Here is a 22,743-nt window from a genome sequence, read left to right on the forward strand (position 1 = left end):
GCGCAAAGATTCCATGCGCATCACCAGACATTATGTTATTTTAAGGAATGGTCATCCAAGGGGGAGTGTTATAAAATATGTATAGTGGATGACCATGATACCCCTACATCCCCAATCATTGTATCTATTCCCAACCATTGTAACTTTCCATCTCCTTATCCTTGGAAATTTATTGTTACCTTTCACCAAGAGGTATCTTTGTAATCTATATATATGTATCACATGTACATGGATGAAAATATATACAACAACAATACTCACTTTCTCTTATATTGTTTTCTCTCTTTAATCTTCTCTTATCAAAGTAGAATTATAATAATAATGAGTAAAATGCATACTATGAAAATAAATTATGATAAAATAAAATGAGAGTCGGTCACAATAAAGTCCATAAACCAATGAAAAAACACCAACACAAGTGATTTGAAGCAAAGAATAAAAACCCCATTTCTCCCTGAAACAAACATCTTTCCTTGTCATTCTCTTCTAGTCTTGTTGTACTCTTCATAACATAAAACGATCATCATCGATTCATCGCATATAAATACCCCTCTTCATTCACTTTACTCACCTCCATAAACCTCCTTCCTTCCGCCATTTTCACTCTCTCCATGAATTAATTACCATTTCTCTCTTTCCTTCACATTGATCGCACTTCATCAATGGCGGATGATGAACTCGTTAAGCTCGTCCAAGCTCTATCCGCCAACAATAACAACAATACCGATGTTTTGTTGAGATTTCGCCATGATTCTTCAAAATTAGGGTTTCACAGGTTTTACTGTATCCTTAAGTACGGCGTTGAAGTGATCGCTGATGATAATAATAGTTCGATTGAATTAGGGCTTCAATCTTGGACTCAATCTCAGATTCAATCGGTTTTATCAATCGCGCTTTTGATTGCTTCCGCTGCACGATCTCTTTCAGGTACATTTTTCGTGAATTTCGGCGTGTTTTTGAAATTATTTGTTGTTTTGCGTATTTGATGGATTTCGGTTGATTTTTCTGAGCAGTTGAGCAAGTGGAGAATGTAGTTGTCGCTACGTTGCATCGGTCCATTGAGTTCGCTTTGTGTTGTTTGGAGAAATTTAAGCTTTACGGTGATGATATCAGTTTGCAGGTTAGTGTAATTTCATTCAAAATCTTGAATTAACAATTTTATGAGATTGTAGTTGCTTATTGCTTCTGATTTTGTTTGTTTTCGCCTATATTGATTGTCGCTTCAGTTGAGTAATTATAGTTTCTCGGAATATTGTCGATTTCTTTGGGATGTGTCTTTACTGTATAATTTTAGTCAAGCTGATATGTGTTTTTTGCCATCTTATTTTAGGCCAAGAAGTTAGTAAATAGGAATGTTGTGACTCTTTCGTTTAGGAGTATGATTTTATGGATCTAGTTTTCACTGAAGGTCCTGATAATTAAGCTGTTATGTCGCTTTTATATCTCAGCTAACTGTTGTAGAGAAGTTATGTACGAACTGTGGACTGTGGAGTAGTATTTTACCCAATTTTGAAATAGTACTTTGTCGTTGTGTTTTCTTGCTGAAGTGGAGGTAGGAACTTCATTGTAGTGCTTGGACGTCTGTTATTTTTTGAGAAGAGAATTGGTCGAGCAATATAACTTGCGGAAAGTTGTATATCTTGGACTTATTGGATTAATGTTATAAGTTAGAACTAGTGCAACAAGTACAACGTCGATGAGGCTGAGATATTCGTAGCTGTGACATCTTCTCCAACTGAGTGGAGTTATTAATTTGCAGATAATGTCCTTAGCTGTATGTAAAAATTACTCACTCCGATTCTTTGGAAGTGTCCAATTTTTTCAAAATCCCCCTCACAAATTTTGAAAAGTTAGGAAATTCCAAAGAATTGGACGTAGTAATTTATATTGAAAGTTGCATGACATTTTCTATTTTCAATTGACCAAAGACTCACTATAGTTATGTGGATAGAGCCTCTTTTTTATCTGCTTATTGTATCACGAACTAGTAGAGTGCTGTTGTATCTCACTACACAATCTTCATTATGTGTTATATAGATAAAGCCTGTCTGTTGTTTAACACATAGGTAAGACTACGTAAATCCAACTCCCTTTACACAGTCAGGACTCAGGAGTATGTTTTTTTAACATGGGATAAGGTTACATACTTACGTACATCGAACTCTCTTACCCTGCCACAAGTGTGAGCCATTAAGGCTCTTGGGTAATGTTAGTGTTGCATTGAAAATCGTATCACACTTTATGAATGATGAGAAGAAGCTATTCAACCAATTTAATGTATGATGAATTGTCTGTAGAAATATGCAGAGTTTGGTCTTTGAAAAGTCCAGTGATGGAAGATTACGCGGATAAAATTAAGCTTTGGGATAATGTTCTCTGTAGAGTCGTGAAATACGTCCGTGATGGAAGTGTTGTTTAGTCTTTTACCACTGATTCCCATTACCTTTTGTGATATGCCCTTTGCAGCTAACTGCTGTATCTTGAACGAGCTTTTATAGAATTTGATATTATATATGACAGTAGGAGAGCATAATTTTTTGGATACTTCTTCTTTTGTTCATGGCTGTCCTTCCAATCAATTCTCTTTTGTTTCTTTGAAAAATTGATATGCTACCCTCATTTTACGAAAAGCAGTATTTTATGAAAAGTCCAACCAGCAGCCCCTTTTAAAAATTGCTATTTTTCATTACCACAGTATGCCATTATGGCTGCTGATAGCCTTTTTAAATTGAGATTGGCATAAGAAACATTTACTTTTAACTCGATGGGGATTATTATGTTGAAACAGCTTAAAGTACATGTGTAGGCTCTTATGCTGCAATGGAGGTTTATCTCAGTGTCCCTTTCTTAGTTTTCGGTTATATATGGACTTTGGCTAGAGCTTGAAATACTAGACTAGATATAGTTTGTCCTCATGCTGAGACCTCTCTAGGCATTGTTTACCATGCTGGATATATAGTGGACATCCTGCAACGTTAACTGGTCGAACGATGGACTGGGTTTACTCTCTCATGTGTACTTCAGTAGATCAGTTATACAGCCTCTAGACAAGTTCATTATTGTCTTTAATTAGCATGTTTTTCTGTAACATCACGCTTTTAGTGCTGGACCTTGATGTGGATTGTGTATGACTGTTGAATATTAAGCTGTTGTGTTTTTGGAACTTGTCATATACTCATGCAGGCTATAGAAAGGCTTTAATACCGTTGTTTCTGTCCTAAATTCTGATACTGGGTGTATCATGTGGCTGAAAAGGATTAAGGATAGAAACTAATCTCTGTTATGACTAAACACTTATCTATGTTTTGATGTCGCTCCTTGCCTCAGAATACTGCATTGAAGCTGTTAGAAGCTGGGTTACTTGGGCAAATAGATAGCGAGTTTGATTCATCTCAGTCCAGTTCAGCACATTTGCTTGTGGAAGGGTTGCCTTCTGTCCTTTATCAAGAGGATGATTCTTTGATTGAACAGCACACCAAGTGTAGTGTACAAGGTACGCTTCTCCTGACTATGTGGTGCCTCTTAACTATATTGTGCTCCAGTACTAGCTGGCATAACATCATGGATTTGTTGATTTTTGTGTTTATAGGTGTCCGATGTTCTAGCGAAAAGCCGCCAGTTGATCAGCTTCTTTCGACATTAGCGTCCAACCTCTTGCAACCTGACATGACAAAATCACCCATGGAATCCACTTTTCCGCATGATTTCAGTTCGTTGGTGTCTTCTTCTCAGCATTGGGCGGTTTTTCACTTAGGATGCGTTCATCGCCTACTGTTCTCTTGCAATGAACTTATTCAGCTTCAAGAAACTTATGATGTAAAGGTGGTTGAGTTGAGCTTGCGGAGGAAATTGTCTGCTTCTTCCAATATCCTGAAGTTACTTAGTAATCTTGTGGGCAGCATCCCATTTCTTGAAGTGGATCATCCTTTACTAAAAAGTATTGCCGATTTTGCTGACGTGGTTCCTACTATGTTTAAGCTGCGGCTTGACTTTGTGGGAAGCCATGTGAATTCTGAGATTAGCTATGACAGTGTTATGCTAAATATTCTTGAGGAGTATCTGCATTTTGTGCAACTGCTTAGCTGTGGTAAGAGCGTTTGCCAAAATGTCAAGGCATGCATACTTGCTTCTGTATTTGGTCTTCTGGATTCCAACATTTGGAGATACAACAAGTTAGTCAGTAACTCCAAAATTCCTTTGGTTTATTTCCCACGTTGTGTCATTTATTTTGTCAAACTCATTGGAGAGGTGAAAAACCATAGACATCAGATGCACCCGGCGAGTGACTTGGACACAGATATCTCATTTTCGATTGCTGGCACAGAGGTAAAAAGTGTCAGTAGTGTTCATTGTGGCAGCGTTATGTTGGTGAAGAATTATACAGCTGAGGAACTCATGTTAATTATATTTCCCAAATCTATTCAGTGGGTGGATAATTTGCTTCATCTTCTTGTTTTCCTGCATTCTGAAGGAGTGAAATTGCAGCCAAAGCTTGAGAGATCATGTTCCAGTGGTGCTAAACCAAGTTGCAACGCTGAGTTGGAAAGTACAATTTGCCATGATGATGAAGCACTATTTGGGGATTTGTTTTCAGAGGGTGGTCGTTCTGTTGGATCAAATGATGGATTTGAACAAACATCTGCAGTTCTTAATCCACTTGTAGGGTTTTGTAACTTGATAATACAGGCTGCCGTGGAGTTGTCGACCTTTCTTCAGTTGTGCATATTTTCTCCTGAATGGTCGTATTCTGTTTACGAGGATGCTTGCCACAAGCTTAGAAGAAATCATATCGATTCACTTCTGTCGTTGCTTGGCTGTCAAAATTTTGAGATTGATGAGTTTGATGGTGTCGCAGCTTTAAATGAGCACAAGAAAACTGATCAAGTTCATGAGGTATGCTTTGAGATGTTGCAGGGTCTTCTGAAGCGTCATGCAATCTCTGATGAGATGGAAGAGTACCTCATCCATAAAATTCTGGAGATTAGAAATGGATATTTTGCTTACAATGATCAAACCCTTGCCTTGCTTGCTCACGTTTTAATACAAAGAGTGGGTTCATCTGGGAGCCATTTGAGGAATAAGGTTTATACAGAATTTGTGAATTTCATAGTTGAGAAAGAGAAAGAGGTGTTTTTGAATTGCCCTTCATGGAAAGAACTTTTAGCCTCTCTTCCTAATGTTCTCCACATGGAGATCATTCTTATGGCTTTTCATCTGTCCTCTGAAAGTGAGAAGGCAGCACTGACTGAACTTATCTTTTCCACTCTTAAAACATTTGCTGCCCTGACAAAAAGATTGAGCAGCTTGCAGCTGTCTTGCTGGGGTATGATAGTTTCACGAGTGGTCGTAGTTCTGCGACATTTAATGTTGAATTTTCACGGCTGTCCAACATCGCTGCTCTTGGATTTCAGATCAAAGCTAAATGCAGCCCGGCTTGTTGGATTCCATGATCGTCATGCTAATAACATTACTTCAACGTGGTTGTCACCAGCTGTAGATTATGTGATGGGTTTATGTACTGAGCCTGTACCATGCAACTTGGTTAATCACCTTCTTGATTTTGAATGTAAATCTGCTAGACTGTGTTTCAATGATGGGGCAACTGGAAGCTCAACTTTGAATTGGAACGACGTGAGTGCTGTTTTTTCTCAGATTTTGTTGTTGTGGAGGGGCGAGAAGGGCGCAACTGTTGAAGATTTGATTCTTGAGAGGTATATGTTTTTGCTTTGCTGGGACATGCCTAGTGTTGGGTTGACCTTGGACTGTCCTGTGCCTTCGTTCTCTGACCATGATGTGGATACCTCAAATATGGAATTCTTCATCCGATTTAGTCGCTTGTATTTGGGTTGTCTTGACGACGTCAGTAGCCAAGTGGACATTGTGGATATGAGCATAAAGTTGCTTCAACGCTTAGCCACGTGTGATGACATAAAGGATTGCGGGTGGGATTTGCTCAGAAATGGGCAGTGGCTTTCTCTGATTCTTTCCTTGCTTAATACAGGCTTGGGGAGTTATTGTGTAAAGAATTGTGTCGCTGGAGTGAATCTACCATTGGCAGACAACAAATCTGATGCAGAGTTTGTTGCTTCTGCAGAAGCCTTCATGAGCCGGATAGTGGAGGCTGGCAGTGCTCCTTTGGTGCTGAAAATTTTATCTTCACTTTTAGCAAGATACATTAAGATGTACGAACAGGCCTTTCTGATCACTATCAGTGATCACCAGTCTTGTTCCCAGAGCCGTTCTCATCTTCTACTTTTGAAGCATACTGAATTTGGTGACATGAAGGAGGAGAATCTGGTAAAGCAGGATCTTGTTCATGGGCAGCTAGAGACTGCTTATGGTCTCTTTTCAAAGATTGACAATGTAATCAGCAAGAAGTCTTCAGGGGTGCTAAGTACAATTTTTTCCGAATGCATGATGCATGGATTCCCCTCACATCCTCAGACTTCTAGTGGTGCTCTCATTTCCTGCATGTTGAGTATCAAAAGCATAATATGTCTTATTGATCTTCTGTTTAAAGTCAAAGACACAAATGGCGGATTTCTTGTGGACACTGATCTACTACACGAAATTTTCTGTTCGGTGATGGTTGTAAAATATGACAAGATTCTACAGAAGTTAGGCGAGAAGTGTGGAGATATATGTCGTGGATGCACTGTTGCAGCAGGTCCAGATTTTAGCTTGTTATTTCTTACGAAGCAGATTGAATGTTTTCTGCGGGACATAAATTTTGCAGTGGATTCTGATCACAGCATGGTTGAACTGCTGGTGGTGAAAGCCGTTGATATAATGGAAAGTCTTATCAAAGATCCTTTGAGGATCAACATTTTCAAATTTTATGTTGGCGCTGAAGATGATTCCCAACGGGTTGTTGACCTATATGGTTCACTGCGTGGTGATTTACTGTTTTTGATTGATTCTCTAGACAGCTGTCAATCTGAGACAGTAAATGCTAAAGTTCTGAACTTCTTTATTGATGTTATATCAGGGGCTTTATGTCCCAATGTAAAACATCATGTGCAAAAGAAATTTCTTGACATGGATATCAGTTGTGTGTCTAAGTGGTTAGAGAAGAGACTGTTGGGTTACCCAGTTAAAGATTCTGCGACTCTTGCATGTTCTCAAGGAAGTTCAACGCCCCTCAAAGAGTCAACAATGTGTTTTGTCCAATGCCTTGTATCTCATGATGATCCGTTGTGTAGAGATCTTTACCGCCATTTGTTTGATGCTTTGCTGCTTTCTCTGGAGACGGCATTTGAAGTGCATGATATTCATACTGCAAAGTCTTTTTTTGGATTTGTAGTTCAACTTCTAAAAGATGTGGCATCAATGAGATTGCTGCTTGAAAGAAGCTTGTCTTTGATGGAAAAGCTGGCTGCTCATGATCATCAGCTTCAAGGGCTAAAGTTCCTTCTGAACTTTTTTGAGTCCATCCTCAGTGATTCGGGATCTTTAAATATTGTGCCAGCTAAAAACAATGGTAAATTATTCTCTGGTAGTTCATCTGGTTCAAAAAAACATTCTGAATCATTGGTCCTCGCTGCTACTCAAGATGGAAGGTCCACGCCTTTCGAGTGTGATGCAGCATCTATAGATGAAGATGAGGATGATGGAACATCTGACGGAGAAGCTGCTAGCATAGACAAGGATGAAGAAGATGATTCTAGCTGTGAACGGGTACTTGCTTCAAAAGTTTGCACATTTACATCCAGTGGCAGCAATTTCATGGAGCAGCATTGGTACTTCTGTTATACGTGTGATCTAACTGTTTCGAAAGGCTGCTGCTCTGTTTGTGCAAAAGTTTGTCATCGAGGCCATAGAGTTGTTTACTCCCGCTCCAGTCGTTTCTTTTGCGATTGTGGAGCTGGAGGTGTTAGAGGTAGCACTTGCCAGTGTCTAAAGCCGAGGAAATTTGTTGAAAGCAGTGTAACACAAGCACGACCCGTTGCTAGTTTTCAACCCCTACTCTCTTTCACTGAGGAAGGGGATCAGCTGCCTGATAGTGATTCGGATCCAGATGAATACGTCTCTATGGAAGCAGATAACTCTTTGAGGCTTTCTATCCCCAAAGACATTCAAGGGGAGGTCCATTGTCTATACGAAGAACTTGACCTTGAGGCTCAGGTGCTTAAAATTTGTACCATGCTGCTGCCATCTGTCACTAGGAGAAGGGACTGCAATGTTTCACGTGATAAAAATCTCGTTCTAGGAGAAGATAAAATACTCTCACCTGGTTCAGATCTTCTGCAGCTGAAGAAGGCTTACAAGAGTGGATCTTTAGATTTGAAGATTAAGGCTGATTACTCCAATTCGAAAGAGCTACGATCACTTTTAGCTAGCGGTTCTCTTATGAAATCTTTGCTCAGCGTAAGTATTCGTGGTCGTCTTGCTGTAGGAGAAGGTGATAAAGTTGCTATCTTTGATGTTAGCCAGTTGATTGGACAAGCCACTGTTGCACCAGTGACTGCAGACAAAACCAACGTCAAGCCTTTGTCCAAGAATGTTGTTCGATTTGAAATTGCACATCTTGTCTTTAACCCTGTGGTTGAGAATTATCTTGCTGTTGTTGGCTATGAGGATTGCCAGATTTTTACTGTGAGTCCAAGAGGTGAGGTGACTGACCGTCTTGCCATTGAGCTTGCCCTTCAGGGTGCTTACATCAGGAAGGTTGATTGGGTGCCCGGTTCTCAGGTGCAACTAATGGTTGTGACTAATAGATTTGTGAAGATTTATGATCTTTCACAGGACAACATTAGTCCTCTGCATTACTTTACCTTACCGGATCAGATGATTACGGATGCAGTAATTTCCGTGGCATCTCAGGGTAAAGTCTACCTTGTTGTACTATCAGAATCAGGAAGCTTGTTCAAGCTCGAGCTGTCGACACAAGGTAATGTGGGGACCAAACAATTAAATGAAATTGTTGAGGTTCCCAATAGGGATGTCCTTGTAAAAGGGTCGTCTTTGTACTTCTCAGCAACCTATAAGTTGCTCGTAGTTTCATATCAAGATGGAAGTACAGTTGTTGGCCGGTTGAATTCAAGTGCAACTTCTTTATCTGAGATGTCTGCAATATATGAGGATGAACAAGATGGCAAACGACGATCAGCTGGTTTGCATCACTGGAAAGAGTTGTTACCTGGTAGTGGGCTGTTTATTTGCTTTTCAACTTGGAAATCAAATTCTGCGTTTGCCGTCTCCTTTGGGGTTAGTGATATATTTGCTCAGAGTCTGCGACATGCGGTTGGCTCAAACTCACCTGTTGTTGGTGCTACTGCATATAAGCCTATATCTAAGGACAAATTCCACACACTTGTGTTGTATGATGATGGCAGCCTTCAGATATTTTCTCATGCTCAAGCTGATCTTGATTCTGTTCCAAATCCAGTAGCAGATAAAGTGAAAAAATTAGGTCCAAATATTCTTAGTAATAAAGCTTACTCAAGTGCAAATCCTGAATTTCCTCTTGATTTTTTTGAGAAGACAGTTTGCATCACTTCCGATGTGAAATTGGGTGGTGATGCCATTAGAAATGGCGACTCTGAAGGAGCTAAGCAAAGCCTGGCATCTGAAGATGGATTTCTTGAAAGTTCCAGTCCCTCTGGGTTCAAGGTATACTGGCTGTCTTCAAATTCTATTTGCCGTGATTTCATTTCATTTTGACTGTAAATTTCGGAATTTTCTTACCATCTGTGATTCGAATTTCATAAAATCATCTGTTCAAATGTGTAACTAGGAAGTGGCATATTAATTTGATGTTCACTGCCAGATCTTGGTTAGCCAAAAGTTTCTCTTATCTGGCTTTGTGGTACAATGAAATGGAAAAAATTAGCTCGTTAAGTTGTCTGTGGCCCTTTTTTACCTGTGAAACAGCTGGTAAATTTGCGTTTCTCATGAGCGTTCTTTTGTGAAGAGCCTCTTTGTGATTCGATCATAAGTGGCTTAGATGCATTTAGGCCTTGTTTGGATACCAAAAAAGGAGAGAAAGGGAGGGGAGGGGGAAGCAGGGAAGGGAAAGGGAGAATGAAGGAGGTGATTTTCCCTCCAAATCTTTCTTTTGTTGGGAGGGGAAATAATTTGGCTTGAAGGAGGGAAATGGAGGGATCCATTTTCCCTTCCCTCCAAATCCCTCCACCTCCATTGTGCTAACCAAACAATGGATTTCTCATCCCTCCAAATCCCTCCCCTCCCTTTCCCTCCAAATCCCTCCATCCAAACCCAACCTTTCCCTTATTCTGTTTAGGTGGGACTGTGGGAGATTATGTAGATCCATTGTTTAAAGTTACATGTCTATACAGTAAATGTTACCACAGCATGGTATTCACTTGTAAGTATTACAAGAAACTCTTTGAGGAAATTGTCTATCACTGTTTCACAACTAGCTAATGTATGGGTTAGTTGAATTTTTTGTTTGTTCTTTTTTGTTGTTGTATTTTTTCAATTCACTGATTGATCTTTGGTGATCTATTCTGTGGTTCTTGTGTTGTCATGATTCATCTCACATTTTTTTTTTCCTCTTTCCAGATCACTGTATCAAATTCTAACCCAGACATAGTAATGGTTGGCATCCGTGTACATGTTGGAAATACATCAGCAAATTATATCCCCTCTGATATTAGCATATTTCAGAGAGTGATTAAATTGGATGAGGGCATGCGATGTTGGTATGACATTCCATTTACTGTGGCTGAATGTCTCCTCGCTGATGAAGAATTTGTAGTCTCAGTTGGGCCTACTTTCAATAGCTCAGCATTGCCTCGAATAGACTCAATGGAGGTTTACGGTCGCCATAAAGATGAGTTTGGTTGGAAAGAGAAAATGGAAGCAGTTCTTGACATGGAGGCGCATGCTCTTGGAAGTGCCTCATGGACTACTACATCCAGGAAAAAGTACCATACTGTTCAGTCTGCACCTGCTGAGGAACAGGTGTTAGCTGATGGACTCAAGCTCCTGTCAGGACTTTATCTACTGCGCAAGCCTTTCGGATGCTTGAAATTGGAGGATGTGAGATCAGAATTGGGCATGCTTAAATGTAGGCCGCTGCTTGAAACAATTTTTGAAAGCGACAGGGAGCTATTACTACAGTCTGCTGCGTGCCGTATTTTGCAGGCTATGTTTCCTAAGAAGGAGATCTATTATCACGTACTTGCCGTTTCATGACACTCCTTCCTCAAATTCTATCTTTTCTCTGTTGTTTTCACACAAGCTTGTGGTATACTGGTATTGTTGTTTGTGATTTTCTTTTACATTTAGTTTCAACTTGATTCAGGTGAAGGACAGCATGCGCCTTCCTGGTGTGCTGAAGTCCACCGCTTTGCTATTGTCAAGGTTGGGGATTGGTGGTTCTACTGCAGCTTGGATAATTGAGGAATTCACGGCCCAGATGCGTGCAGTAACTAAGATTGCTGTACATCGACGGTCAAACTTGGCCGCTTTTCTTGAGACAGATGGTATGAGACTGAGATTAGATATGATCTCCTCCCTTTCCCCGTTTCTGATTATTTAATTGTTACTTGATTTTTTTTGCACTTCATTACGCTCATTGATTTAGATCGAATTTAACCAAGTTATACCTTAAGTCACCAGTGGGAAAAATGCTCAAATCCATTATAGTGAACAATTGTTTTTCACTCTAGGTCACCCAAGTGGAATTTATGAAATATTGAAATCTACCTCTATAACAGTTGTCAAAAAAAAAAAGAAAAAAATCTACCTCTATAAAAGGCAAATGCTTCTGGTATTTCAGGTTCACAAGTGGTTGATGCGCTTATGCAAGTCCTGTGGGGAATATTAGAGATAGAGCAGCCTGACACACAGACAATGAACAGTATTGTTGTTTCTTCGGTGGAACTCATCTATTGTTATGCTGAATGTTTGGCTCTTCACGGAAAAGATTCAGGTGGACATTCTGTTTCAGCAGCTGTTTCATTGTTAAAGAAACTTCTATTTTTTCCTAATGAGGCTGTTCAGACTGCGAGCAGGTAATCAGTTACACACCTTTCTCTTTTTATACTTAACTTGTACGAGCGGAACTATTGACTGTTTCTTTGATGGGTTCTGCAGCCTGGCAATTTCTTCAAGGTTGCTACAAGTTCCTTTTCCAAAACAAACGATGCTAGCTACTGATGATGGAGCAGAAAATGCTACTTCAGCTTCGAGCCATGCTGATGACATGACTGCTCCTGGTGGTAACACACAGGCCATGATAGAAGAAGATTCAATGACATCTTCAGTTCAGTATTGCTGTGATGGCTGCTCTACAGTTCCTATACTGAGGCGTAGATGGCATTGCACCATTTGTCCAGATTTTGATCTGTGTGAGGCGTGTTATGAAGTATTGGATGCAGACAGGCTACCTCCACCACACTCTAGAGATCATCCAATGACGGCAATTCCTATAGAGATGGAAACATTGGGAGAAGGCAATGTGATGCAGTTTTCTGATGAGTTAAGTGATCCAAATATTTTACCAACTTCGTCACACGTCAATCTGCAAAATTCTACTCCATCTATTCATGTACTGGAACCTAATGAGCCGGAGGATTTTTCAGCTTCAGTGCTTGATCCTGTCTCTATCTCAGCATCGAAGCGAGCTGTAAATTCTTTGCTTCTCTCTGAACTCCTAGAACAGTTACGCGGCTGGATGGAGACAACTTCTGGTATTCGTGCTATTCCAGTTATGCAACTTTTCTACCGTCTATCTTCTGCTGTTGGTGGACCATTTATACACAGCTCAAAGCCTGATAGCTTAGATTTGGATAACCTGATTAAGTGGTTTTTTGCTGAGATTGATCTGAACAAACAATTTGTAGCAAGAAAAAGGTCTAATTGCGGTGAAGTCACAATTCTTCTCTTTATGTTCTTCACCTTGATGCTACGGAATTGGCACCAGCCAGGGAATGATGCCTCTGCTCCAAAATCAGGTGGATCTTCTGACGTACATGATAGAAACTATCCTCAAAACTCTTTGTCTGCTGCTATTACTTCTGCTGGACCTTCAAATGACCAAGAGAAGAATGATTTTGCTTCTCAGTTGCATAGAGCGTGTACTACTTTGCGGCAACAATCTTTTGTAAATTACCTCATGGATATTTTGCAGCAGCTGGTTCATGTTTTCAAGTCGTCAGCTGGTAATCTTGAAGGTTCAACTGATGTGCACCCTGGGTCTGGTTGTGGGGCTTTACTGACTGTGCGAAGAGAACTACCTGCTGGTAATTTTTCCCCATTCTTTTCAGATTCATATGCGAAAGCTCACAGGGCAGACGTTTTTGCCGACTACCATAGACTCTTGTTGGAAAATACTTTTCGATTGGTCTACAGTCTGGTTCGTCCTGAAAAGCACGATAAAACTGGGGAGAAAGAGAAGGTTTACAAGATTTCTTCCAGCAAAGAGTTGAAATTGGATGGATATCAAGATGTTCTTTGCAGTTACATAAATAATACACATACAACTTTTGTCAGAAGGTATGCAAGAAGACTCTTTCTGCACTTATGTGGGAGCAAGTCTCATTACTACAGTGTTCGGGACTCCTGGCAGTTCTCTAGTGAGCTCAAGAAGTTGCATAAACACGTTAGCAAAACTGGGGGTTTTCAAAATTCTGTCTCATATGAGAGAAGTGTTAAGATTATCAAGTGCCTGTCCACCATGGCTGAAGTAGCTACGTCTCGTCCTAGAAACTGGCAGAAGTATTGTTTGAGGCATTTAGATGTTTTACCACTTCTGTTGAAATGGATATTTTTTCTCGGGGAGGAGTCGGTTATTCAGATGCTTAAACTCCTGAATGTGGCCTTTTACACGGGAAAAGATGTAAGCCACGCTTCTCAGAAGACTGAACCAGGGGATGCTGGGGTGTCCTCAAATAGATCTTCTACCCAGTCTCATGAGTCTAAGAAGAAAAAGAGAGGAGATGACGGAGCTGAGCCTGGTTCAGAGAAGTCTTTGTTAGACATGGAAGTGGCCGTCGAAATATTTGCTGATAAAGCTGGTGAAGTTTTGATACAGTTTATTGATTGCTTCCTTCTAGAGTGGAATTCAAGTGCTGTTCGTTCTGAAGCGAAATATGTTCTTCAGGGGATGTGGCATCATGGAAAATCATTATTCAAGGAGACAATGTTGAAGTTGCTTTTGCAGAAAGTGAAATCCTTGCCTATGTATGGGCCAAACGTTGCTGAGTATACTGATTTGCTAGCATGTTTACTTGGAAAGGTTCCTGATGTCAGCTCAAAGCAATTAAGCGGTGAACTATTAGATAAATGCCTTACTTCTGATGTGATTCAGTGCTTCTACGAGACCCTGCACACGCAGAATGAACTTTTGGCTAATCACCCGAATTCCCGTATATATAATACTTTGAGTGGGCTTGTGGAATTCGATGGTTATTATCTAGAGAGTGAGCCTTGTGTTTCTTGTAGCTCTCCTGAAGTTCCCTATAGCAGAATGAAGCTGGAGAGCCTTAAATCTGAGACAAAATTTACAGACAATCGCATAATAGTGAAATGTACAGGGAGCTACACAATCCAGTCTGTTACAATGAACGTGCATGATGCTCGAAAGTCCAAAACAGTGAAAGTTTTGAACATGTATTACAACAACAGGCCTGTGGCTGACTTGTCTGAGCTAAAAAATAATTGGTCTTTGTGGAAGCGAGCCAAAAGTTGTCATCTCACCTTTAATCAGACAGAGCTGAAAGTAGATTTCCCGATTCCAATTACTGCTTGTAACTTCATGATCGAACTTGATTCCTTCTATGAAAATCTTCAGGCTTCATCAATGGAGCCATTGCAATGTCCAAGATGCAGTCGTCCTGTCACTGATAGGCATGGTATTTGCAGTAATTGCCATGAAAATGCATATCAATGTAGACAATGCCGCAATATCAATTATGAGAATCTAGATTCATTTCTGTGTAATGAATGTGGATACAGCAAGTATGGGCGTTTTGAGTTCAACTTCATGGCAAAACCCAGCTTTACTTTTGATAATATGGAGAATGATGATGATATGAAGAGGGGACTTGCAGCAATAGAATCTGAATCAGAAAATGCTCATAGGAGGTATCAGCAACTATTAGGATTCAAGAAACCTCTTTTGAAGATAGTATCCAGCATTGGTGAAAACGATTTGGATTCACAGCAGAAGGATTCTGTACAGCAGATGATGGTTTCCTTGCCTGGACCTTCGTGCAAGATAAATCGTAAAATTGCACTTTTAGGTGTCCTGTATGGTGAGAAGTGCAAAGCAGCCTTCGACTCAGTGAGCAAAAGTGTCCAGACTTTGCAAGGGCTTCGTCGAGTTTTAATGAACTACTTGCACCAAAAAAATTGTGCCAAGGCCACGGAACCTACAAGATTTATAGTGTCGAGAGCACCCAGCAGCTGCTATGGCTGTGCTAGTACTTTTGTTGTCCAGTGCTTAGAGATATTACAGGTTCTATCAAAGCATTCCAGTTTCAAAAAACAGCTTGTTTCTCTGGGCATTTTAACGGAATTGTTTGAGAACAACATTCATCAAGGCCCAAAGTCTGCCCGTGCACAAGCCAGAGCTGTGCTTTGTGCTTTTTCTGAGGGTGATATGAGTGCTGTCGGTCAGTTGAATAATTTAATGCAGAAGAAAGTTTTGTACTTTCTTGAACATCATCGATCTATGGATATTGCTGTTGCAACCCGAGAAGAAATGTTGTTACTTTCTGAGGTTTGTTCTTCAACTGATGAATTTTGGGAATCGAGGTTACGTGTTGTCTTCCAGTTGCTATTCACTTCAATAAAGGTGGGTTCCAATCATCCAGCCATCTCGGAACATGTTATCCTCCCTTGCCTGCGTATCATATCCCAAGCTTGTACGCCACCAAAACCCGACATAGTGGACAAAGAGGCTGGAGGTAAATCTTCTCAGACTGCGCCACTAAAGGATGACAACAGTCAAGGTTCTCCTAGTAGCTTTGGCACTGCAGTCAGTGGGGGTAAGTCTGTACCGGAGTTGGCCGAGAGAAACTGGGATGGTTCACAAAAGGCTCAGGACATACAGATATTGAGTTATTCAGAATGGGAGAAAGGAGCATCATATCTTGATTTTGTCAGGAGGCAGTACAAAGTTTCACAAGTATTCAAAGGTGCTGGTTATAGGTCGCGACCTCAGAGATATGATTTCCTAGCTTTGAAGTATGGATTGAGATGGAAGCGTAGGGCTTGTGCAAGAAATAACTTGCTGTCATTTGAGCTGGGATCATGGGTCTCTGGGCTCATACTAAGTGCCTGTTCCCAATCAATAAGGTCGGAAATGTGTATACTGGTAAACCTTCTGTGTTCGCAGAGTTCAGCGAGGCAGTTTCGCTTGTTGAACTTGTTGATGACATGGTTGCCTTCGACTCTCTCTGCTGCTGAAAACGCTGCGGAGTATTTTGAATTGCTCTTCAAGATGATAGAGACGGAAGATGCTCGTCTGTTCCTCACTGTCCGGGGATGCTTGAGTACTATTTGTAAGTTGATCACCCAAGAGGTTAATAACATTGAATCCCTGGAGAGGAGCCTGCACATAGACATTTCACAGGGGTTTATACTTCACAAGTTAATAGAGCTGCTTGGAAAATTTCTGGAGATTCCAAATATCAGAGCAAGGTATAGCTAATGGATATTTGCATTTTTCAGAAAATTATCTCCTTGCCAAAGTATTTACGTTATGTTTGTTCCTGTGCCAGATTTATGCGAGATAACTTGTTATCAGAAGTCCTTGAAGCCCTCATTGTTATTCGGGGATTAGTGGTTCAGAAGACGAAGTTGATAAGTGATTGCAACATGCTTCTAAAAGATCTTCTGGAGAGTCTTTTGCAGGAGAGCGATGACAATAAGCGACAATTTATAAAGGCATGTATCTGCGGCCTGCAAATTCATGGAGATGAGAAGAAAGGGCAAACTTCATTGGTAGAAATAAATAAACCTATCCTTGTTTGTTATATGGACTTACTACTATTTTTGTAAGTTTATCTAGTGACTACTATATTACTCCATCTGACTTAACTCTCTATCTTATACAGTTCATCTTGGAGCAGCTATGTAATCTGATCTCTCCATCAAAGCCAGAGTCTGTTTACCTGTTGATTCTAAATAAGGCACACACTCAGGAAGAATTTATCAGAGGGTCCATGACCAAAAATCCATATTCCAGTGCTGAAATTGGTCCGCTCATGCGTGATGTGAAAAACAAAATCTGTCATCAGTTAGATTTATTGGGGCTTGTAGAAGATGACTATGGAATGGAATTGCTAGTTGCTGGTAATATCATTTCTCTTGATTTAAGCATTGCCCAAGTCTATGAGCAAGTATGGAAGAAGGCAAATGTTCCATCTTCAAACTCTGGAGCTAATGCCTCTGTATTGCCTTCTGGTGGTTCTGCCTCAGCAAGGGATTGCCCTCCGATGATTGTGACATATCGTCTTCAGGTAGCTTACTGCTAAAGTACCTTTTACTTAATGGTTTTGTACTTTTGTGTCTTTAAATAGTTCCATTTTGCTAGATCCAAATTTCTAACTCAAGTCTTGATTATCGTAAATTGCAAGAGATGTTAGTTGTTATAATAGGGTCCTTTATTTTGATTCTTGTTCAACATAATAGACGTGTGAGTGTGGGATTCCAAAGTGGACTTGGTTGGTGCAGCTTTTCTAAAGTCTAAACTTCGTTGTGAATGTATATAAATTAGGATGTCTTTTTGCGATTTAACAGCTTTTGTTTTATGGGTGGATTTATTTCACTTGCTGGTCATTATGTGCTTTCCCTAAAAGTTAGATTACTGGGTAGTTCACTTTGAAATAAATTTGTGGTTGCTTTATTCTTTGTATGACTGTCAAATTGCCTTGTTAAAATTTGAAATTGAGAATCAACTCAATTGTATGAGCTTTTTAGCGGTTTGAAGTTGATTGTGTTAAACTATTATTTGTCTTGATCGTAACAGGGGCTTGATGGTGAGGCTACTGAACCCATGATTAAAGAGCTGGAGGAAGATAGGGAGGAATCCCAGGACCCGGAAGTTGAATTTGCGATAGCAGGTGCAGTTAGGAGTTATGGTGGGCTTGAGATTATTTTGGACATGACTAAGGTGAAACATCAGTTTCTTGAACTATTAAGTCACTAGCTTAACACCCGTGCAAAATATTGCACGGGCATATATAATAGTATTTTCAAATTTGACTTATAATTTTATTGCAAGAATTCCACTTTAAACTTTTTACTTTTGAAAATATCTCAAGCATTTTTGCCGATCCTTTTCAACCTAACTTTGTCTTATTTTTACTCAATGACTTCGGCCGTTAATTACGCCAATAAAGGTTCTTAAGATAACAAAATCAGTTGTATGATGTTTTGTGTAACTTGTACAAAAGTAGGAATCATGCATTACAATTAACCTGTTAAAATTTAACCCGACCCTTACACCCGAACGTTTGACCTGTTTTACTGTAAAGTTTTGTAAATTATGACATGCAATCCAAACGATTCAGAACTCTAAATGACCCGTTATTTTAGGGTCAAATCCTGACACATTCGACCTAATGGCTTGAAACTAATTTCATGTATATGTGAAGTACTAAACATAATTCTTATTATTTTTCTTACCGCATGGTACACATAAGGTTGTTTTGTTCCCTTTGCTTTTGGACACAAAAATTAAGGAAATGAATTTGGACCACACAAAACACTTGACCCCACATGAAATTGGATTTGAACCACACAAAGGTTTCCAAATAAGGAAAGAGGGAACAAAATCCGACTAGCATGAAAAAGGAAAGAGGGAACAATACGGCGACTAGGAGGGAGTATAACTTTTGAAGATGATGAAACAAATTTAAGTTAACTTTTTTTTTTTTTAAAACTAAATGCTTCAATTTAGGAGTTACTTTAGGAAGCGTTAGTTTTCAACAGAAATTATGGCTAGATTGGCGGGAAAAAAATGTGCTTGTGGTGGTGGTTTTATTATTTAGTATTCTATTATTGTCTGACAGAATTGGGGCTTAGATGAAAATAAGATGATTGTGGCGAAATTTTTTGTATGGACTCGTGATTGTACTAAAGACTGTTAATGCGTAAATGGCCACAAATGTGCCATCTCAATTGTAGTATTGTGTATTTGAAGATGATTCATTGAGGAAACATATATTATTGTTTTCAATAATTAGCTTTTTGTGATGCCATAATTACAACTTTAAAATGTTAATATGAAGATTCGAATGTGACAAATTTCATCTCTTTTACAGCGATTACGTGATGATCTGAAGTCCAACCATGACCAGTTGATTGCTGTGCTCAATCTTTTGATGCTTTGCTGCAAGATACGGGAGAATAGATGTGCTTTATTGAGGTTGGGTGCTTTAGGTCTACTGCTTGACACGGCGAGACGTGCTTTCTCTGTGGATGCTATGGAAGCAGCTGAAGGCATTCTTTTAATTGTCGAGTCACTTACCTTGGAAGCCAATGACAGTGACAATATAAGCATTGGACAAAGTGGTCTCACGGTCACTAGTGAAGAAAGTGGCGCAGGTGAACAAGCCAAGAAGATGGTTCTCATGTTCTTGGAGCGACTTTCTCATCCTTCTGGCCTAAAGAAATCAAATAAACAACAAAGGAACACTGAGATGGTTGCTAGAATATTGCCTTATTTAACCTATGGTGAACCTTCAGCAATGGAAGCACTTGTCCAGCATTTTGACCCATATTTACAAAACTGGGGAGAATTTGACAGGCTTCAAAAGCAACATGAAGACAATCCGAAAGATGAGAATGTTGCCCAGCAAGCTGCAGAGCAGAGATTTGCTGTTGAAAATTTTGTTAGAGTTTCTGAATCCCTCAAAACAAGCTCTTGCGGTGAGAGATTAAAAGATATCATTCTGGAGAGAGGGATCACGGGAGTTGCTGTTCAACATCTGAAAGAGTCATTTGCTGTTGCTGGGCAGCCTGGTTACAAATCTACTGCGGAATGGGGACTGGGGTTGAAACTTTCATCTGTTCCACTAATCTTGTCCATGCTTAGAGGATTATCTATGGGGCACTTGCCTACACAAAATTGTATTGATGAGGGAGGGATCTTGCCTCTGCTTCATGCACTTGAAGGAGTATCTGGAGAGAACGACATCGGAGCTAGAGCTGAAAATTTGTTGGATACTCTATCTGACAAGGAGGGGAAGGGAGATGGATTTCTGGGGGAGAAAATTCTCAAGTTGCGGCATGCTACTAGGGATGAGATGAGACGTCGAGCTTTAAGGAAGAGGGAAGAATTGCTACAGGTATGTCCTTATTTGTAATTTACGAGAATCATATGGAGTCAGACTGGGAAATGGATCATTTGAGGTTCATGTCATTTTAGTTATGGGCCAGCCCGTCTTTTGGTTGTTTTGAGAAGGGTGGTAACAGGTTGGGCCATTCAGGCCTTTTCAGGTCATAGTTATATAGGTTTTATTTCAAGTCTTTCATTTCGGACCAGGCCATTTTTGGTTCTGGTGGTTTTGGATCAGGTCTATTCGGGTTTGAATCTACTGGGTTGTACACTTGGCGTTTGGGCTAGGGTAACTTTCCAGATCAAGCGACATATATATTTGAGTCGAGTCTTTTTTGGTTAATAGTTAAGTTTTGGTTGTTTTATTGACACTTGTCATTAATTTCTGCTGTTACAAACATACTTGCTGCTTGCCTAATATGTTGGAATATTGGAATGGGTACAGGGACTTGGAATGAGGCAGGAGGTGTGTTCCGATGGTGGAGAACGTATAGTTGTTGCTCGGCCAAATCTCGAAGGTTTTGAAGATGTGGAGGAAGAGGAAGGTGGGTTGGCCTGCATGGTCTGCCGGGAAGGCTATAGTTTAAGACCCAATGATCTACTGGGCGTTTACACTTACAGTAAACGGGTGAACTTAGGTTCTGGCAATTCAGGAAGTGCTAGGGGAGAATGTGTATATACTACTGTGAGCCATTTCAATATTATCCATTTTCAGTGTCATCAAGAGGCCAAGAGAGCAGATTCTGCTCTGAAAAATCCTAAGAAAGAGTGGGAAGGCGCTACTCTGAGAAATAATGAGACCCTTTGTAATGCACTGTTTCCGATTAGAGGGCCTGCTGTTCCATTGGCTCAGTATGTCCGTTATGTAGATCAGTACTGGGATAGTCTTAGTGCTCTTGGACGTGCTGATGGAAGCCGCCTTCGTTTGTTGATGTACGACATTGTTCTGGTAAGCTCTCTTTTTATCTTTGTTTTTTTAGTGTTTCTCTGTGTGGCCTGTATATTGTTTTGAGTGAATAGCTGTCCTAATCGCACTGATGCTCCCATGGATACGCTTCTTTCTGCTGTACTTTTAATATGCAGTATTAGTTTCTAGAACATCCCCTTCTCTCTATTGGTATTCTTTGGATGGGGAATTAAAAATGACACTTTAAATTGTCGGCACCAATGCTATTTTTTTTTTAAGTAACATTCTGTTATTTATTTCCAAATGATTTTAAATTCCTTTATTTAGATGCTATTGACGCCATCGTTAGGCTTGTGGATGGTTCAGGTTCACCCCCACCCTACCCACGCTATCCCGACCTCATAAATGCACGTCTTTCTTTCTTTCTTTCTTTCTTTCTTTTTTTTGAATAACTCGACCTAAATAAGGTGAGCTTGAAACCTGAAATCCAAGTAGGGGTATCGTTAAGAATGATTTTGTCTGTATATCTCATCCTAGCCAGAACTGTCCCTTACAATTGGTGTCTTCCATACAGATGCTAGCACGTTTCGCTACGGGGGCCTCTTTCAGTGTGGACAGTAAAGGTGGAGGGAAAGAGAGCAACTCGAAATTCCTGCCGTTTATGATTCAGATGGCTAGGCACCTGTTAGACCAAGGAAGTGCCTCTCAACGCCAATCAATGGCAAAGTCCATCTCATCATATCTCGCCTCATCCTCTTCATCGTCCTCAGATTCTAAAACTACCCCCTCATCTCCGTTACAGCCTTCTACCGGGGGTACCGAAGAGACAGTCCAGTTCATGATGGTGAGCTCCCTCCTCACCGAGTCGTACGAATCATGGCTCCAGCACCGGCCCACCTTCTTGCAGCGGGGGGTTTACCATGCGTACATGCAACACGCCCATAGCAGGTCCACAGGCCGAGCACTGGGCCCCACTAGTGATGATCTCCTTCCCATCGTCCAACCCATGCTTGTGTACACCGGTCTGATAGAGCAATTACACCAATTCTTCAAACCGAGGAAGTCGGGTGCCACCAGCGGGGAGGGGTCGTCGAGACAAGCAGGAGAAGAGAATGAGGAGGAGGAGGTTGAGGTTTGGGAAGCGGGGATGAAAGAGAAAGTGTTGAATGTGAGAGAGCTGGTGGGATTCTCAAAGGAGCTCCTGTCCTGGTTGGATGACATGACATCTATTGGGGATTTACAGGAAGCGTTTGACGTAATTGGGGCCTTGGCTGATGTGTTCTCTGGAGGGTTCAAAAGTTGTGAAGAATTTGTACATGCTGCCATTAATGCTGGAAAGGGCTAAACCATAGTTTTGTGTACGATATAATATGGTGTACATTATTATGTCGAGTAATTTTGTGTTGATTACTTCTTGATTTTGACAGACTATTTGATTGTTCCTCATTTTGCAATGAAAGATGTCTCATTTTGCCAATCATTTCCGCTTTGTATGAGAGATTTGTCTTCCCTTTTGTTGAGAATGCACGTTTGGCGAGAGCTTAATAACCAACTAAAAAAACAACAGTCTAATTGGGTT

General features: G+C 40.3%; 1 protein-coding gene across 1 annotated transcript; it reads left to right on the forward strand.

The window, feature by feature from the left end:
• Nucleotides 1-411: 411 nt before the first annotated feature.
• LOC141643213 (auxin transport protein BIG) lies at nt 412-22,644 on the forward strand. Its single transcript, XM_074452261.1, has 14 exons — nt 412-927; nt 1,014-1,120; nt 3,328-3,493; nt 3,590-9,612; nt 10,525-11,142; nt 11,270-11,450; nt 11,747-11,981; nt 12,064-16,614; nt 16,695-16,917; nt 17,031-17,435; nt 17,945-18,088; nt 19,242-20,267; nt 20,703-21,206; nt 21,739-22,644. The coding sequence occupies exons 1-14, from the start codon at nt 663-665 to the stop codon at nt 22,507-22,509; spliced, it is 15,219 nt and encodes a 5,072-aa protein (XP_074308362.1). The 5' UTR covers nt 412-662; the 3' UTR covers nt 22,510-22,644.
• Nucleotides 22,645-22,743: the final 99 nt, after the last annotated feature.

Source organism: Silene latifolia, chromosome 2 (genome assembly GCF_048544455.1).
Source record: "Silene latifolia isolate original U9 population chromosome 2, ASM4854445v1, whole genome shotgun sequence".
Classification (NCBI taxonomy): domain Eukaryota; kingdom Viridiplantae; phylum Streptophyta; class Magnoliopsida; order Caryophyllales; family Caryophyllaceae; genus Silene; species Silene latifolia.

Coding starts and splice junctions, on each gene's coding strand:
- LOC141643213 (XM_074452261.1), top strand. CDS start 663: ATGGCGGATGATGAACTCGTTAAGCTCGTCCAAGCTCTATCCGCCAAC. Junction 1,121..3,327: donor GTGATGATATCAGTTTGCAG/GTTAGTGTAATT, acceptor TCCTTGCCTCAG/AATACTGCATTGAAGCTGTT. Junction 11,451..11,746: donor CGCTTTTCTTGAGACAGATG/GTATGAGACTGA, acceptor CTGGTATTTCAG/GTTCACAAGTGGTTGATGCG.